The sequence below is a fragment of the Zootoca vivipara genome, chromosome 7 (assembly GCF_963506605.1).
Source record: "Zootoca vivipara chromosome 7, rZooViv1.1, whole genome shotgun sequence".
Taxonomy (NCBI): domain Eukaryota; kingdom Metazoa; phylum Chordata; class Lepidosauria; order Squamata; family Lacertidae; genus Zootoca; species Zootoca vivipara.
Genome location: NC_083282.1, coordinates 40,807,581 through 40,827,324, shown reverse-complemented (window position 1 = coordinate 40,827,324; position 19,744 = coordinate 40,807,581). Strand labels below are relative to the sequence as shown.

General features: G+C 42.7%; 1 protein-coding gene across 1 annotated transcript; it reads left to right on the top strand.

Annotated features, from left to right (window-relative positions):
- Nucleotides 1–249: 249 nt before the first annotated feature.
- On the top strand, nt 250–9,729 carry CDKN2C (cyclin dependent kinase inhibitor 2C). The gene is made up of 2 exons (XM_035124241.2): nt 250–838; nt 5,397–9,729. Exons 1-2 carry the CDS (start codon nt 710–712, stop codon nt 5,754–5,756), a joined length of 489 nt encoding a protein of 162 aa, XP_034980132.1. The 5' UTR covers nt 250–709; the 3' UTR covers nt 5,757–9,729.
- Nucleotides 9,730–19,744: the final 10,015 nt, after the last annotated feature.

Below are 19,744 nucleotides of genomic sequence, written 5' to 3'. Positions count from 1 at the left end.
CCCCCGTCGCCCGTGGTCGAGTGGCGTGGAGCGGGGTGACTCCTGCGCTTCCAGCAAACTCGGGGGAGGGAGGGGGCTGCAGGTCTGGCAGCTCCGGCTGCGGTTAACTCCTTCGCTGCCGCTGCTCGGAGGAAAAGCAGGTCCTGGGGGCTGATTTGTGCGACCCCCGCGAGACTACGAGTGGAGGTTCTTCGGCGGAAAGGAGCGCGCGTCGGATCTCGGGAGTCTCCGCTGGAAAGAACGGTGAGCCCTTTCCTTTTCCCCCATCTCCACTTCTCTCCCTCTCTCCTTCCCTCCCCGCCTCCACCTTGTTCTTCACCTTCTCTGCTTCTCTTCGCACGTTTCGCTTAGCGTGACCGTATTTCTCTGGCCGCGTATTACACTGGCTGCAAGGGTACATATCAATTTATTTCCCACTGGCCAAGGTCCTCCAGGAGGGGGGGGGAGCGTTGTGCGTGTTAGAGGTGCAGAGATCTGCTTTTCAAGCGGAGCTGCAGCAGTGTGCATCACGTGTGAACCCAAGGGGCGGGCTTTTGGCAAGGAGCTTTTTTACGAGTATTTACTACAAGGTCTACTCCAGAAGATTAACATCCCCACTCCTTCTGTCAGTTTCCGATGCCATGCCCGGCTAAAAAGAGCGAAAGTAATAATAATAACAATAAAAATTGCAAGCCCAAGTCATCTGCTCGCTGCCGATCGTCCACAAGGAATGGCCGAACCTTTTGCGAATGAGTTGGCGTCCGCAGCTGCCAGAGGGGACCTAGCGCAACTTACTAATTTGTTGGAAAATAATGTAAACGTCAATGCACAAAATGGATTTGGGAGGACTGCGTTGCAGGTTGGTATCCAGACGGACAGAGGCAATCTTTCGCCACTAGGTGAACTGGTTTGACGGGGACGCGAACCGTTTTTAAGAGGGGAGGAAAAAAAACCCCAGCATTTTTTAAAAAGCGAGTTGGTTGCCATATTTTATAACTTTAGCGGCTCCAACTCCCTAAAGTGACGTACTTTAAGTAAAACTGGTCAGTAATGCTTTTTAAAAAATCTCTGTAAACTCGTCCACACGTTAATTCGATTTTTTAAAAAAACAAAAAAAACCTTTTTTCTGGGGCAGGGAAGCAAGTGGCGGAGGGGGGAGGGGGAGGGAACGAAACCATCCGGGCTAGGTCGTGTTACAGTGCAGGTCGGTAAACACCTTCTTTCTATTCTTTGAAATCCCGATTATATGTTTAGCTTTCCAAAAGCGGGGGTGCTCTCTTGAGTCTTGCTGATGGGAGCGAGGTCAGTTTGGGGCTTCACTCTCTTGCTCTCTTTCTCTCTCTCCCCCCCGCGGTGATCGCTCCCCCCCCCCCAAGTTTACTATCTCCACTGCATACCTAAGATGTACATTAAAATAGTTGGGCGATCTGAATCTCTGGATTATTATTTTTAAAGTGTTTTGCTGGATCGCTACGCGGCGAAGATTTCCTTGCCGTAGGTACCATCCTTGTATACACCCATTTCCAGTGTTTAGATTTAGAGGCGGCAGCTGGAGCCCTTCCAGTACCTAAAATCCTGGACCCGCTGAAAGATGTTTTCTTTTAAGAACATCGTATAACGGTGCTGAAAGTGTTACAATGCACGAGGGAAAGAAAAGTGTGTGTGTGTGGGGGGGGGAACAGTCACGCAAGAGATGTGGAAACGTAGGTGAAAGCCTGCGACTTTTTTTTTTTTTTGCGTGCCAGGCAGAGGATCAAGAGTGCAGTTGGGACTACTGATTAGGCTTCTCAAAGAAAAGGGATTTGTGCTTTAAACTACAAAAAAGGTGATCCACTTTCCCAAGTATTGTCACATGTCCCATATGTTGGTGGGAGCTAAAAAAAATGAGAGAGAAACAGAACCCCCCTTTTGTAAGGGAGTTAAATAATAATAATAACCCTGCCTGTGTGCTATCTCCCCCCCCCCTTACAATTCCTTTCAATAATCCTTAAATTATTTCCTTTTCTGAGAGGGATGGCAATGCCCAGAGGTCTTCTAGGCTCTTTTTCTTCTACAGACCTACAAATAGGAAAGGTTCAAGGCCCACAGGGCCGGAGGTTGTTGAGTAAAGCAGGGTGTGTGTAGGTTTCTGCCTCTAAAATGAATCTCCAATTTCTCGTCTAAGTGCAGAAACAAGGAGTTGTTGCAGGAGCAGATCACAACAATTGAATGGCACATTTTGCCATTTTAAAAAATAATTACAGGGGCATATTTTCTAGGCAGAGATGGATCAGGGAACTCTCTTGGCTGCCCTTGTATCTTTTCCAACACCCACTTTTTATTGCTCCTTCATCGTAAACAAGGATTTGACACACGCTACCAAATGTGCAAACACACAAACGCACACACTCCTCTAGAATAAAAGCTAAACATAGAAGAGGCTGACTGCTTATTTTCAGTATGTATAATCCCGAGAAAACTAGTGGGTGGATGATAGATTTTGAGAAAGTTGATAGTCAACACAGTCCCCAATATTGCTTACTCTATACCAAAGAAAGTGAAAACACACTTTGGCTTTAGTCTCTAGCTCATCCAGACAGCATTTCTTCACTATTATTTTCTCTGACCTTTTCTCCTTCCTCACCTTCTGCATTTTGAATTTGCATGTTTTAAAGCAGGCCTCTCTCTCTCTTTTAGATTTGGTCAATGTCAGGTTTACCCTCCTAGGCCTTTTCTTTCATATCTGTCCCCTTCCCTTGTCAAAACAACAGCAACCTTCACATCTGAAATGGTGTACTAAATGAAATTTGTTCCACATCCTGATCCTGCTTTCCTTGCTTACTTCAAATTGCACAAGGTGTCATAAGGCCCTGCTGAGTGAGAGTTTAAAATGTTTCAGAAGTACCTGTTGTGTTGGGGGTGTTGGGAAGCCACTCACCTTGCTGAGTGTTTTGCAAATACTTAACATTACTATTAATTTCCTGAAGACTTAGCAGTCCTCCTGGCTATTTGCAGCCCAGACCTGCCTGAGAGAAGTCAGATGATATACTGTACAGCAAAGCATGCAGGTATCGCCTAGTCAATATCCCACATTGTAGATGCCACTTCACACTTACTGCTGTTGTATCGTCTGGCTCTCACTACCCCACCCACCTTAACAAATTTTGGGCATACTTATTTTTACAGCTCTTTCCAGTTTTGTTTACTGTAAGTGTTCCCCCTTGTTTATGCTCAGAGTGGAAGGCAAAATTCCTTGCAGTAGAAAATGGTATGGAGCAGATAGGCAGACAGACAGATTGCTATTCCTTTCAAGAAGAGTGGGTAGAACAGAGCTGGGGGTGGGGGTAGGGTGGAATTGAAAGCAAATAAGGAACACATCATGCTTCAAAACTGGCTGTTCCAAAAAGAAAAGAACTTGACCGAAACATAACCTTCAATGTGTGATATTACAAAAGAACTGACTGCAATTTTTTCCCCAAGTCATTGTGAAGATTCAGAATGCCTGAGGGTTTCTCTGAACTAGGCAGACCTGCTCCTGTGCTGAAAAATATTATGCAGGTTCCATATTGCAATTTTTAAAATTATTTATTTTTTAAATAGCAATATCAGACTACCTTTGCCTTAGCAAGAAGTATGAATGATGCTGAATCATCAGAGCCATCCTTTTAGTGGCAGTTGGAGTGCTTTCACAAAAAGTTTTTAAAAAAGGGGGGGGCCTTTAGGGAAGCCAACAACTTTGTAAAACTTTTCCATTCAAACAAAGCCTAAGAATTTGAGAAATATGTTTGTCCCTCTCCAATTATTAGAGGAAACCAGGATGTGTGTTCATTTGCATTCTTGCAATTATAGAGATACCAAATGAAACTAAGATTGTGCACTCTTCCTTGGAATTAAGGCTAACAGTAGAAGACTCTTATGAGTAAAGACATTCATGAGGGTGCACTGTCAACAGGTGTAGCACACCTGCTGTTCTCAATTATTCATGTCTTGTCTTTATAATAAACAAACAAACTTTTTAGTCTAAAATATAGACCTAATAGGGTTGTGTTGCAGCTCACTGCCAAGGCAGGAGCAGAAGAGCTCTGTTCCTAGTACTGTACTATTCCAGCCCTCTCCTCTCATAATTGGAACTGACTTTCACCTTTAGTGGCTCAGTCTGACAGAGTTTCCTTTTGGGTCTGACTCCGTTTTCTTTATTTCCGTGTGTCATGGTGTCCGCCCCCCCTCCCGCAACCCCCCCCCAATAAACACATTTAAAGTAAATGCCCCAAAGCTTGCATTTCTATCAAGTCAGTGCAGTTCGATGTATTATCTCAACCTGCTTATGTGCCCTTGGCTTCTGATATCATCTGTTCTGATATGACTAAATCGCACTTGAAGGTTGTTAACAAGGGGGTAGGTGGGAACAGTGGGATTATTGAATGCTTTCGTGACTCCCGACCATGGTGGGATTTTTTTGTGGTTTTTTTTGTTTTTTTATTACAATAAACCAACTGCTAAACAGACACTTTGTCCGCCCCACCTCATGATGAGGACAAAATATCAAGATGGGAAGCAGTTTTATCTCAAGACCAAGTTATTTTACTCAAGGAAACGGGTCTAGGGTACAAAACCCCTTGGGTTTCAGGAGACCTGCTCTCCAAGGCTGAGGTCAGCGCGCAGGGGCTGAGGGGAATCATATTGGCGGGGGAAACAGACGGAGGTTCCCTGAACGTTTTCGCCCTCCGCCCTCAGGATCCTCCGTCGAAATCATGTCAGCATGTTGCCAAGAAACACACACCCGCACATTTTAAGTAGGTCTGCCACTTAAATCATTCCCTGTTCTGCGTCAGCAGAGAGATCCCCTCCCTCGCGACTCTTCTGGGGTAGCCTATAGAATCCTTCCTAACCCTAAGAGGAAGGAAAATCCCCCCATCGCCTCTGTAGGATTTTCTCCTTTAATTTTGTTTTTCCCCCTTCCAGCACAGGAATTCTGAGGGGCAATGGTCACTGGGCAGGTGGAACTTCTCCATCACCTGCCTGGGGAAAGACTTGAGCCTCTGCCTTTCTCACCCAGCTGTTAAAAGCGGGCTGGGGCGGGATGGCATCTCTTAGGAAGGGAGACAGCTGAGCCCTGAGGACGGGGCAGTCAGGGGAGCTCGAAAAAGACAGCAGCTGGCGCCACCTTCTTCCATCGAATTGTATTCAAGGTGTAGGGAAGGCAGAGGAGGATAATCGTTAGGTGCGCCCCCCCCACGCCGCGAGCCCTCGACCCAATGAAATACAAATCGATAGGCTGGGTTTTCCAACCCAGGTCAAGCGACGGCTCTCTGAGGTAAGGACGCCCTAGGGTGCTGTGGTGAGGTACAGGCTCGCGTAACGTGTGAACGCAACTCAGTCGTGTTTTTTCTGTTTGTTTCCCTCCTCCTGCCCCTGTCTTTCCCGCCTTCTCCCGTCAGGTGATGAAGCTGGGGAACCCGGAGATCGCGCGGCGGCTGCTTCTGCGGGGCGCAGACCCGGACCTGAAGGACCGCACCGGCTTCGCCGTCTTGCATGACGCGGCGCGCGCGGGCTTCCTGGACACGCTGCAGACTTTGCTGGAGTTCAAGGCGGACGTGAACGCGGAGGACGGCGAGGGTAACCTGCCCTTGCACTTGGCCGCGCAGGAGGGCCACCTGCCCGTAGTGGCCTTCCTGCTGGAGCGCACGGCGAGCCGCGTGGGGCACCGCAACAAGAAGGGCGAAACCGCCTACGACCTGGCTCAGCTCTACAGGAGGAGCGCCGTCGCCAGGCTGCTCGAGGGCCGCGCAGGGAATTGAAACCCCTGGCCGTGCCTGGCTCGCTTGCTCGGACTCCGGCAGGAAGAGGGAGAGTTTCTGCCTTCCCTGCCCACCCTCTCTCGCCCCTTCTCCCCCTGTCCCGTCTCTCCGTTTTAACCAAACCACACCAGTAAATATTGTAGGTTTCCTTCCATTGCCGAAGTGGGGGTGATTTTCTTTCTTTCTCTGGAAGAAGAAGAAGAAATATCATGCCAGTAGCAGCAGCTTTTCTCAAAGGCGGGAGAATAAAACCGGCCTAACGGCAGGTCTCTCTCTCTCTCTCTCTCTCTCTCCTCTTAATTCTTTTTTTACTTGGTTTATTCCGTCCCTTAAAAAAACAACTCTCCCCGCCAACACAACTTGCATAAGTACCTTATGTTTGCAGATGACTTTCCTCTTTCTTCTTCTTTTAAAGATCTTTGAAAGTTTACTGTGATTTCTCCTCCCCTCCCCTGAATATAATCTTGCCTAACAAAGGTTAAAAGAATATGAAACAACACATGAAGGAGTGTGTGACATGTGAAAAGGGCTTCTTTGCCCAAAAGGGAGAGGGGAATAAGAACTTTGGTTGTGTTTAGATACATCTAGATATTTAACTAGATGGTGACACTAACAAAAGCTTTTAATTTTGTTTTTCTTGCGATTGTGGCTGCCACCCTAAACCATTTGCAGTGTGTATTCAGAAGGAAGTCCCACTGAGTTCAATGGGGCCAAATCCTGGATTGCAGCCTTGATTTGAAGAAAGTTATGTTGAAATCATTGGGATTTACTTCAGAGTAACCGTGTTTAGGATTGAGGTTTAGTGGGTTAACAGAGTGTGTCTCTGCTGGGGCAGGGGAGGGAGAGATGCAAAAACGTGTCTGGGTGTTTGTTTTAATGTCGAAGGTTCAGAAATTCATCAGAAAAAAGTATTTGTTTTTTATAGATTTGTTTATAAAGATCAGTTTTTCCCTCGCTGAATTTCACATGAATAAGGTTTTACCAATTTGCTTTTCACAAAATAATATGACCACAAACACACCAGTTTCGAAAACTGCCCTTGCAATATGGAGATTAATTCATAAGATTAGCTTGTGTTTACTGCCTTTTGGGGAGTGCTCCAAGAACTAGTCTTGTTTGGTTGAACACCATTTACTCCAGATAGTTCCATTTGTTCTCACATAATGAAGCCAGAACAAGAATGTCTTGTTATGGGTTAAGATTTGAAAACAGAGGTCAAAGCCTGCTTTTAGAAAGTCAATGAATCATCTTAAACGTCATTATATTGAATAAAAGCTGAAGGATTTAAAACATATTTTAAAAGCAAAAATGAGAAGGGGGGAAGTGGTTTAAAATGGACTGTTTTAGTTCTGGTTTTTAAGCTTTCCAGTAGAAAAAAAAGGAAGGGTGTTAAAAACATCTATTTTGCATAGGAATAAACTACAAAATCTATGAGAGTTTTATCACATATTTAAAATGCTCTCACTTCTCATACTGCTTTCTGATTAAACGCCTCAATGTGTTGCGAAGTTTGGAGCAGATCTGTTTTTATTTTCACCGTGTACAGCAAATAACTTCTTTTTTAAAAAAATCGGACATGTCGCAGGACGGGGTGTGTGGCCCTGTGAACGAAAGGACACATTGAAGGATGTGATTATCATAAACATGGGGGAATGTGGAAGTGTTTAATTCAAGATTTTGGGTTGCTACTTCCAAGAGCACAACATAGCCAGCTCGGTGTCGCTTTCCCTGTCTGCGAAACTGTAATATTAGGCTTCAGAAATTGGTGAGATTTTCCCCCTTCCCCATTTAAAAAATAAAGAGTTTTAGAAGTGGCTCGGGACAGTTTTGTTCTCTGCTGAAATGAGTGTCTTATCTGGACTGCACGAGCTTATTCTGCACTGAACCGAGGTTTCAGAAGGGTCAGATTAAAAAACAGCGAGTTCCACCGCTAATAAAAACAGCGACCTTTACTGCAAGCCAGAATTTAACCCAGTCATATCCTTTACTGAATGGTCTCTTTTTCTTGTGAAATCAAACTGTGGCCATTTAAAAGCAAACCAGAAGCCAAACCCTAACCCTGGATTTGCCATTTGATAAAGAATCTGATTTAAACAAAAAAAAAGGAGAGTTCTGGTCGGTTAAGCATGCAGCTGTACCAGGTTAATGAGCTTTAAAAGTTTTAGCTTTGGTTATCCAAAAAGCTAAACTATTAATATTCGAATCTGGTGGTATATATAGTGACAGGCCTTTTAACAAGCGACAGGAGTTGGCTAATGGTTTCAGAAACAAAACACATGGAGGACAAAATATAGTCATTGCTTTGCATTACTCGCAATTTGTTATTGCTTTGCATTATTCGCGCAAAAGAAACGTTATGAACACAGCGTGGTTTCAGAAATGAGTTTTACGGTTCCAGGGCTGTAAGGCCAGAAGAACAGGGACACTCATTTTCAAACAAGCAATAAAACCCCAAAGTTCCAGCATTATTTTTAGCCGACAAGAACTCTTGTCCTGGATATTGTCCGTCTAAAAGCAAAGAATGTGTATTTAGTCATGAGGACAGACCTAACCGACCTTTATAAAATATTGCAAAAACAATTGAAGATGTTAGGCAAAAAAGTGCTTTCCAGCCCAGTTCTTCCCATGACTACTCAGAAGTAAGTCGTCTCCTTGAGTTTAATGAGGTTTACATAAAGACAAGTGTGTACTGTATAGGATTGCAGTCTTAAGCTACGAACCCAAGAGGACTGCTGAAGGGTGAGTGGCAACGATCCTCAGTACCATGAACACTATTATTTTAAGAGCGCGTTTTGCCAAGTAAGCAAGTTGAAGCCATATTTCGCAAGCAAGCCTGCTTTCAATTGCACTCACTCCCCATTAGAGTATGTGCAGGATCGTGGCCTAAGAGGTGCTTATTTTAGCGTGCTGATCCTTGGAACCAAATATCCGACACACACACACACCCGTACACTGAAATCGAATACAAATACATATGTCTCGGGGTTAATGTTTAATAAACAGTCTAATAATACAGATAGGGATGAAGAAAATGTCAATTGGCTGCGATGCGCTGGGCGGAGGGGTGTGTGCGTGCACGCACTATAGCGTGTGCCTGCTACAAGATAACTCCTGTAGTCTTGGAAAGTAACTAGCAAAAGTTTCCATTAAACTTACTTTCAAGAAAGCACCATCAGGAAAAGCGTTTACAAACAGGACCAATAGATTTCCGCAGAACTTCCTTCCATGGGAGAGCAAATGAGGTCAGAAAAGTCCTGTGGACTCCTATGGCTTAGCCTTAGGAAGTAACTGGCATTTATTTCGACAAGATTTACTGCCAAGAAAGTGTGTTTGGGATTAGGGGAAGCTGACTTAGTGGGAGCAAGTTCATCCGAAAGCAACGCCACTTGCTTCTGAATACTGTACATAAAAGGATGGAGGTGCAAGTCAAATCTGAAGCGATTAAGGCTGGGTGCGAGTGTGCGTGGGAGTCAATACATGGCATGCTCCGGTAAAACGGGCAGCGATCCAATGCACATTCAGCACACATAGATCCCACGGGGTGCAAGCGCGCATAATAACGCTGCCCGTGTGGCATATAAAGTTCATGTCCAGGTTCCTGACAGGCTTGGCAATGGCAAGCTGCTCGATCACAAAACTGAAAACGTGCAGTTTCCCAAGCATTTGAACAAATCCACACAAACACACACACCCCTCGCCCTTCCTGGGTGCTCTCCGTCCGCAGAGGAGACGTGCGTAATTTTAGCGGTTCCTCGTCCCAGGTATGGCGCAGGAATAACAGCCAACAGTTGCCCGCCTATCGTACTGGCGCTCCTGAAGCCTGCCTCTCGCTTCCTGACCTGGAGATAAATCCGTTTGTATACACCTAAGTAAGCGGGTGGGGGGCAGGATCCCATCCCGTCATGCAAGGCCGGTTCCTTTCCTCAAGAGCCGCTCTGGCCCAGAGGCAAGGCGCTCAAAATGTCGGTGTTCACATGGCCTACGCGCCCGCTGCCGCGCGCGTCCTTCCCTCCTCTCGCGCCTCCTGGAGCGAATCTGCCGGCGGCGGCGGGCGGTGGTCGTGTGGCTTGTTGGCGCGAGGGCAGAAGACAGGGCCCACCCGCGACCCGTGTCCAGAAGCCGAGCGGCCAAAGGGGAGGAGAAGAGGCAGCTTCTGGACCGTTACTTTCCCCCCGTCCCTCCCCTTGACGGTTTCTTTCCCCTGCTCTTCCTGTCCAAACATTTTTAAATTTCCGCGCCTTCGCCGATAGTCTGGTTTTATTTATTAGGCTTTCTCCGCGGGCTTTGCCGGCCTTTCCTCCGCGGGCTTTGCCCTTCTGGTGTGTGCGGGACTTTCCCCTCCGCCCCTTGCCCTGCTGCGTGAGCGAGCTGCAGCCCCTTCTTGGAGGCAGGGCAGGAGAGACCCCCGAGGGAGAGAGGCCGCGCGCTTCGCCTCTGGCCTGGCCCACCTGGCTGCGAGGAGCTCCCAGGTCACCTCTGCAACCTGCTGCCACGCAAGATCAGCAAGAGGTTGTTATTATCCCCCTCCTGCCCTCGCTCCAAGCCAAGCCAAGCCAAGCCAAAGACGCCGGAAACTCTGAAGACGAAACTCCATCCCTCCGCCGTTTTCCTTCAGTAAAGATGCCGTGGAGGCGGTGTGCATTTGCGCACTTCTGGGAAGCGGGAGTTGCTCCTCTCTTCCTCCTGGGAAAGCCAAAACCAACTATTAGAGATGCCAGGCAGCGGCGGCGGCAGCCTCTCCTTGCTCGAGGCGGGTTCATCCCGTGGAGAGAGAAAGGAAGCAGCGTTGTATTCAGGCTTTGTGGCAAGTGAGGTACAGTATTCTGATTTTGGTTATTTTAAAGTCACTCTGGCTTTACTAATAATAATAATAATAATAATAATAATAATAATTTGACCTACAAACGTTAATATTGATTTGACATGTGAAATACGATGTAATTAAATTATAATATTACATGCCTATGAAATAGCAGCCATCCCTGGAAGTCAGGTCAACTTGCTTATGTCAAATTCTGCTCCCAGCATTAGTGCCAAGTTAATGAACAGCGGGGAACCCTCTCAGTTCAAATTCCAGATGAAATATGTTCTCTTGTCATTGTCACCACCCCAAGAAGACGATGCCCAAGTGATAAGTGCCAAATGGGGTGCTGAAAAGAATGGAGGGTGGTTAAAAATCTGTGAGATCTCATGCCAAGCCATTTTTAGAAAGCAACCTCAAAAAATATGATTCCAAGGCTTTTGCACCTTTGAATTACCTGGATGTAGTCAACATAGTTTTAGGTTTTGATTGTTGCATCACCTTTTAAAGTGAGAAACAGTGTTAAGAAGGAGAACATTATTAAATATGCACATTTCCATTCCCCTTAATGGCTTTGGGACTTGAGCTTCTCCCCAAAATCTAAAAAAATAGATTAACATCAGAGGGTAGTGCCTATTCTTTTTAAGGCACCAACGGACATAATGTTACATCTGGGGAAAATATTCAAAGCATGAAGACTATAAACTGTTGGGAAGAGAGGGTACCTATTCTCTTCAGCCTATCTTCTACCGCATTGCAACTGAGAAGTACTGTAAGCTCAATTGATTAATCCAGTGCTCCTAGTTAAATTTCATTTTCATTGAAGAATCAGTATTCTGGGGTTCCGATTTTTGCTACTTCTGAAATAACAGATTTAGGAAGTTTATCCAGCACAGCATTGGTGTTATTTTCTTATTTACTATACTATAGTTCAATAAAGGCAGTAATCATTTATGTAACATAAACCCTGGGGGGGAGGGAGATACAACCCAATCTTCAGAATTAAGTGTTTTATAACCATAAGGATTTTCAGCTAACGGATTCAAGGCATGGGAGGAGAAAGGTTGGTATTAAAGGTCAGTACTGGAGCGTGCTGATTTGCGTTAAGGAAATATTTAGTTTTACTGCAGTGCTGCAGCAGCTGACATTTGAAGAACTCTACAGTTGCCTTTAAGATGGTAAGCTCCACAACCTTGCAGTGTAATTCTTTTCAGAGTTTAGAAAACAATATAGTGTAACATGTAATTCAAATTTTCTTATCCCCCTGTTTCTGAAACTCAGAGCAAAAACAGTTATATTCAAGTAACAGCCATTTTACTGGAGCTTTAAGTAGGCAACACCATTTCAGGCCTTGAATTTTAAGTTTCCTGTTCAGTTTCATACTAAATGAAATAAATGGTATACATGGCATTTGGGCCCTATTTATGTCCTTGGCAAGGGCATTTTCTCCTACATGTGTGCTAGTACGGTACAAAGGTGATCCTGCATCCATTTTGCATGGTGACATCTTATATCCAGGACTATAATAGAGAGTGCATCTCGGCAGTATTGTATATTCAAATATAAGTTATTTCTATTTTGGGTTGTTGCTGAACAAGGAATGCAAGATGTTTGAAAAGTTTCCAGTGCTTAAGGGAGGAAAAGCAGAACTATTGGACTATTAATTAAAATTTCCTCAGTATTCCGTACAGTCCATTCTTAAACAGGTCTTCCAGTAAGAAAAATAAAGTTGGTCGGCAAAAGCCCAATTTAATAATAATAAAAACAGCTTAATAGAATTTCCTCTTGATGGAGTTCTCAGTTCTACTTGTTCATATCTATCTCCTGGCAAACAAAGTCGCAAAAGGGGGTAAAGCACCTATTCGAGATCCAGATTCCTATCCTCTTCTAAGTGTAGTGTAGTACATTTTGAAGCCTGCCTTTATCAATTCATAATATTGATTACAACATGGATTAAGGTAAACAGTATTTTTAAGGTGATGATGGGGGGGGGGGGGGAAACGATGATATTTCTAATTTAGGTTAAAGCTCTAAGCATGTTTGCTTTTAGAAGCAAGTTCCATTAAAATAAGTGCCACTTACTTCCTATTTGTGTATGGAATCAGGTATTGGAAAACAACAATGGTGTTTTGAGTACATTAGGTACTTATTTACTTTAATATGTATCCCTTTGTGGCTAGAGACAAAAAGCAGCAGCTTTTACCGTAGTATGTTCATAGGTCTTTCCTAGAGGGGGAATAGTGTTGTCATAAGATATAATATGCCCAGCTCATTTTGGAATATAGTTATAGGTTCACAATTTGAATGAGAATTAAGTCACCTATAGCTCAGTTGGTAGAGCAAGGGAGTCTAAATTTCAGGGTCCTGGGTTCAAGACCCATGTTGGGCAAAAGATTCCTGCATTGCAGGGGGTTGGACTAGATGACCCTCATGGTATTTTCCAACGCTACAACTCTGTGATTCTATAACTGGTGCCATTCACGGGAGCAGATATAGTTCTGTACTACTGTGTTAGTCTAAGAGACAAAAATAATAATCTTAGGGCAGCTTAAACACCAACGTTTATTGTACCATAAGCTTTCACGGACAAGAGATTACTTCATCAGATGAAGGCAGTTTTACCTTCTTTGTATACCACATGCACATAAATGGACCCCCCACAGAGAGAGGTACAGAGAAAAGAAAATGTAAACAGTCCTGTTTCATAGTTGTGCATGTATTGTTAATCATGTGATTTACAAGTGGCCAAATGTACACAAAGCAGTGCCCAGTGTATGTGGAAAAACACAGGAATAGTATTGCCAGTGGGTTTTTTTGGGGGGGGGAGTAAGGAGAGGGTTAATAATAATAATAATAATAATAATAATAATAATAATAATTTTTTATTTATACCCTGCCCATTTGGCTGGGTTTCCCCAGCCATTCTGGGCAGCTTACAGCAAAATATTAAAAATACAATAAAACATCAAACCTTAAAAACTTCCCTGAGGAGTGAGGAGAGGCACAGCAAGGTTTAATGACCCCTTCTTGTATTTATTTATTTATTCATTATTAAATTACAAAAAGCAGTGCATTTTAAATATCACATACATATTATACCTCATGATATAGTTGATAATAAACAGACCACAGCTGCTATCAAGAAACACATGTGGCCTGAAAAACATGGGGGCTGTTGGGGAACTTTCTGCCTTCCTAGTTGTCACCCCTGCCTGCACAAATGGGGCAGTGAACCTCATTCGGTACATTCTGGCACCCTCTAGAGCACCTGATAGACTATGATAAGCATCCCCATCTGCCCTTTGATTTAGAAGTCTGTTGCTGCATGTATTTCCTCCTGTATAGTTCTAGCTGCATACAATGCCATGTCGCAAACAAACATATCTGCATTTGGGTCAGGATAACACCCTATTGTGTAACGTTCATACATTATTTAGCTTAGGAATTTTCCTTCTCACTCTCATGTCAAAGCAACTAGTTGAGCAAAAGAGATCACTGTATTGCTTGATTAGAAAGGCAGCCCAGACTGTTTTGGGTCAAACCCCAAACCATGTGCTAATCTCTGTGACTGTCATTTGAGGCTCTCTTGCAGGTGCTTCCAGTTTTTGAGATACTTTGCATGATGATTGGGGAAAGGGCCTTTTCAGTTGCAGCACCATCATAGCTGCCAAGTTATCCCTTTTTTAAAGGGATTTTCCCTTATGCTGAATAGGCTTCCTCGCGAGAAAAGGGAAAACTTGGCAGCTATGAGCACCATGCCTTTCGAGTTCTTCCCTAGGGCCTACTTTTTTGTCTGTATTGTGCTGGGCAAATATATTTTCACTCTCCCAGGCCTTTTAGGCCTTTTAAGTCACAGTGAAAGGTTTTTGGTTTTTTTACTTGTTCTGTCCTATCAAGTTTTTATTTATATTGTTTCTGCTGTTTCTTGCTCTTCAGGATATTTTTTATAGTTAAGCACCATGTGAACACTTGTGTACTGAAAGTTTGGGACAGAAATTTAATGCAGTAGAAAAGAAAAGGAGAAATTATTATCATGTTAATATTATTAATTGCATTCAGAGACTAATTTACTGTGTTTCAGATGATGTCTATGAAAGAAAGGAACTGATGCTTAAATCCTAGCATTTTTGTTTTACACCAAAAGTTATCCCCCCCCCCCGCCCATGCACACATGTTAACTCTGAGGAGCATTCACTTATTAAGAACTTGCCTTAAATGGTATTGTGGCCAAGACAAGGATGTTGCAAGTAGAACTCCCACCTGATGCTCTTAACAGTTCTGTGTGGTACAAAGCACTTCAAGTTAACTTTCTTGAAGTTAGAACACTTTCTTCCATTTTGGCAGGTTAAAAAAGATGCAGTTACAGGCGATGTAAGTCAGTAGCTGAGATGTGATTGTCTTCTGCCTTATGAATATTTGGCTTACTGCTTTCTTTTCATCATACCTTACTTACTTGCAAATCTGTAAATAAACTATTTTAAAGATACTGTAAGATTTTTGCTCTGTCTCTTTTGAAGGAAACTGACTCTGGTAAGGCTGCCCAGTATGTCTCAGTGCTCAGGAAAGAGGAAGCAACATTATATTTTAAAATGAGTGCAGTTTCCCCCCTCACTCTGGTATATTATTCAGTTTACAGCTAAGGGAACACAATTGCCACAGTAACTTATGCACATGCTCTCACACACGTTTTCAGTTAACCTCTGTTTAGCAAACCTGCTTAAAAAGAATAATGATAATTAAAGAAGGTGCTTATTTAGGCCCTTTCCAAATCTTGTCATTGTATAATTAAATTATTGGACTAAAGTACTGTTTTTCCTTTGACAGAAGTGGGATACAAAACCCGTGCAAAATTATTTAATAGCATTTTAGACAAGAAATCTTAAACTATACCATTATTTTGAGATTATGCCAGAAAAACTTAAAAGTTGCCAAAGTGCTGCTAATAGCCTCAGCTGTTAAGAGTCATAATTAAATTAAATATTAGAACAAAGCAAAATATGTTGGTGGAATTGTGAAGTTTAAGATCTTTGAAGGCCCTTTCCATGAAAAAAATGTCTCTGCATAAATGGCAACTTAGCACCAGTCTCACTATGATTTTTAGATTAGGCACTTTAGATTGACTTTTAGTTTTAAGCAGGCTATTTGTCCCAGAGTTTCCAATCTTCACTCACGTTAAATCTTCACCAGCAAGAGAAAGTAAGTTTTTTATGGGTAACCATAAAATTGGCATTTCCTATTTTGACTCGCTTTTTGACTAGGCAACCTGAAATAACATTCTTTAATGTAATTTTTGGGCAACATGTTAAATTAAGGGTAAAACAAGGCTCCAAGCTGTCCATATCCTTTTCAAGTTTTGGGCCTTTGGAATGCAGTATCTTTCTACTGCTGTCAAGTTGCTATATGACATAGCATGTGCATTGTTTGATAAAGTCTCCCACTTTTGATTGTGCCTACATTTTAATGCAGAGACCAGCAAGACTTTGGAAAGCATTTGTGCTTCAAGTAAACAGATTCTGGGAGGAGCTCATGGTGTGCTGCTGCTGCTGCTCAGCCATGAAGAGGGTACAGACCTAGTCCCCTCTGCACCAGATCCCACCCTCTCCTCTCTCAAATCCCACCCTCTTTTGCAGAGGCAAGTGCTGACAATTGCACTCATCCTTCAGTCCTTGCTCTCCCTGGCAACATGCCTAGAAGTCTAGATCTTTGCAACAGAATGCACAGTGGGGGAGGGTGAAAACTCTGAGCAATTCCTATTCTGATTACAAGCTTTTCCTACATGTGATTAGTCAGAAATAATAGCCTAAAGTGTTGGAACTAGAAATATACTGTTGATATGAGAAGTATACCCTTTAAAAAAACCTGGCAAAGCAGAGGGCTCTTAATTTACTCAGTACCTGCTACTAACTGCGATGAAGATGATGTCATTCTCAGAATGTGACAAAGGGCTAATAGTATATGCAGTAAAAACAATGAGTCAACAGTTTCTATGCCCTTGAGGTCAAACCTTCCACAGATTGAAAGTAGCCTATTCTTTTTTTACACACAGGATTTGCAGTTATTAGCTACTGCATAATAAAGAAATGTGCAATGTCAAGATAACAGAAGAACAAAACTTTTTTTGTTCAAAGTAGAAATCCCTGAAAGTGTTTACTGTGACAAAAAAAGGAAAGAAGAAAACATTCAAACGTTTTAGAAAACGAATTCTTGAGCCTTTGCCTCTCAAAACAGCGCTAAGAAATGCTGTGCTTCGAAAAGCAATGATATACATATGCAGAGTTGCAATATGCAACCTCGATAATTCTGCGAACCCAACTTCCTATAAGGTGGAGAGGATCATTGTTGCTGTTTAAATGGCTTCATCAGCTCCATCTCTATGCGGGAATCTTCATAACTATCAAACAGAGCTTATGTTTTAAGCAGTACAGGGTAATAAGCTGCTCATTTCTTTTTTTTTTAAATTTATTTTTATTAAAGGTTTTCTCAGTTTACAAAGACATGGGCAGTGTCTCTCATAGCATTTTTACAGATCAGTTTCAATTGTTGAGACATTGGGGAGGAAAAGGGGGAGAGCGGTAGATAAGGGGAGGGGGTGGGGTAGTGTGACAATGTTTCTAGTTTACTTAAAGTGTGTTGGGGGGGTTGTCAGCATCGGTTGTGCAGGTTCTTTGTTGTGCATTTGTTTTCCTTTGATGGTGAGAGTTGTTGGGGTTGGCCTAGGATATAGTTTTCTTTTGTGGTTGGCTGTGGAGGTCTGTTTTATGTGAGTAGGGTGGGCGGGTCAGGTTAGCCATATTGATTTGTATGCTGTTGGTGGATTTCTGTCGTTGTCTTGTTGCGCTGTGTATGTGATAAAGGGGAACCATATAAGCTGCTCATTTCTGAGGATGTTTTTGATTATGGCCATTGGTTTTGGTTGCTTGAAAGACAGTTAACCTGTGAGTCTTGTCTGTGATGTTTACTTGGAAGCAAGTCCCACTGATTTCATTGGAGTTTACTTCCAGGCAAGATTGCGGCCTTGAATGTGAAAAATAACATCAAGTAATTGGACGAACCTCAATGCCTCATTAGCTTTTATTTGTAATAGACCTACCGGTATGTATTTGGTGAAATATTGTCTGTCTTTCGTATTACTGTAACTAAAATTTAACTAATTTGTTTAATGCCAATTGCACTCTTAATTTTTCATACCACCATAACAGAAAATAGGGATGGTGGAGCAAGACATTCAGAATCTTGCCTATACAGTACCGGCCTCTGGGTGTTTAGTTCTGTTTGTTTTTTGTTTTATACAATGCTTGTAAGGATTGTTCTGCTCTATAGTAGCAACTAGTAACTAAACTGAATGGACATATTAAAACCAAATGAAGGCACATTGGCAGCCATGTTTGTACTGTATACTGTTGAGTCCATTCTATCACCCTCGTTAATTTCTTTATGGCCTCTAGAGAAGCCACACTCAACTTGCTCCCAGTTAAAGCTTGCATTTTACAAAAGGTGGTGATATCTGGTCATGTCATGGCTCACTGACTTGCTTAAATAAATTGAATTCCCTGGATCTGTTCTGGTTCAAATCCCAGGCATGAACTTCACTAGCTGACCGTACAGGGTTCCTCTGATGATAAAATAAGAGAGCAAAAAGAAAGGTGGCTATAAATGTGTTGTTGTTTTTTAAAAGATTGTTTTGTCTGAAAATACTTAGTAAAATACTGCCCAATATGTACAACTCACCTAACAATATGTTCCAGTAATTTACTAAATGTGTACTCCAGAAGAACGATACCAGACAGTTATAACATGCTTTACAAATTGTTGCTGCCGATTTCCTTATCACTTAAAGTAGCTTTTCTTTCATTATTTCATTACAGATCGATGCTTTATTGAGCAAGGAATGAAATTTGAAAAGGTTGTTGTAACCACAGCATTGGAAAAAAAAACCAGCTCCCACAGTTTCATCGAAAGACAAATCCAATACTATTTGCCTCTGCTGCTATTTGTCAGGTAACCAAATTTATCAACCCAGAAGAGCCCAGGATTTCACTAGCTCAGATTAGCCAGGAAGGCCCATTTCACCCCAAATAGGAGGAAAAAAGATACCAGTTGTTTTGTCATAGCATCAGAGCCAGCATCTTTGTTCCTGGTCCTGCGAACTGCTGTGCCCATGAAGCAGCTCATGGGATTGTTATGAAGAGATTTCCTCTTATAAATGCCACAGAAGGTGCCTGTGAAAAAAACACAGTAAAGAATCAGGCTTTCATTTAGCTGCTCAACTATGGTTAGAGAAACCTAACTTGAGCCATGCAGGTGTTAATGTTTGCATTACGTCTAAAAAAAGAAAGAAAAACAATCATAAAGATTCTTTGGCACCCAGGCCTAAATGGCATGTATATGGAACTAAAGTTCAGTTCACACAACCCTGGAAGCCCAGCAGAGTGGGGGCTGACTGAAGCAGCGTTACAGGGTTGCCCAAGGTACCCTTGTCATCAGAGTGCATTGCCATGAGTTCAGTTTGCCAACAATTTCATGTGGTGCTGTGCATTTCTGACTCATGACCCCAATATGTGGTGAAATCTCAGGAAAAAATGCAGCGCAGACCAGTTGCTTATTATTCCCTCCCCAAAGCGAAGTACCATTGATGAGTGGGATTTCCATAGCTCTTTGCTTTGCAGTTTGAAAAGAGTATATTCATTGCAAATATATATATAAAACTTTTCCTCTAGTTTTCAACACTGTGACCAAAGGTCTGGGAGATTACTACATCATATTTCACATCCTTTCTCACTTTTGTACATCTATATTACTGGCCAATATGAAAACCCATTTGGATTTCTTTTTAAAGGGCAATCTTCTCTAAAGACAAGTGTGTGCTTTCCTATACATTCCCTCTCATAATATTTATTTATTATTACATTCATGTACCATCTAAAGATGGTGTACATGGTTGTCCTCCTCCCTATTTCAACCTCACAACAACCCTGTGAGGTAGGTTAGTCTAAGAGATGGTGACTGGACTAAGGTTACCCAGGGAGCTTCATAGCTGCTGTTTGTCTTTTTAAAAAAGAAAAGGAATTAAATTTTCTTTTAGTTTTGAATTATTTATTAATTTTATGTGCATTTTCTTTCTTTTTTTAAAAAAAAATCAATACGGGGGGTGGGTGGGAACAGAGCCTAGCTCTTGGAGATAAGTCAT

What these genes read in the sequence shown, in the direction of transcription:
- CDKN2C (XM_035124241.2), top strand. Translation starts at nt 710, where the DNA reads ATGGCCGAACCTTTTGCGAATGAGTTGGCGTCCGCAGCTGCCAGAGGG. An exon ending in TTGGGAGGACTGCGTTGCAG is followed by an intron (nt 839 to 5,396) that starts GTTGGTATCCAG and finishes TTCTCCCGTCAG; the next exon opens with GTGATGAAGCTGGGGAACCC.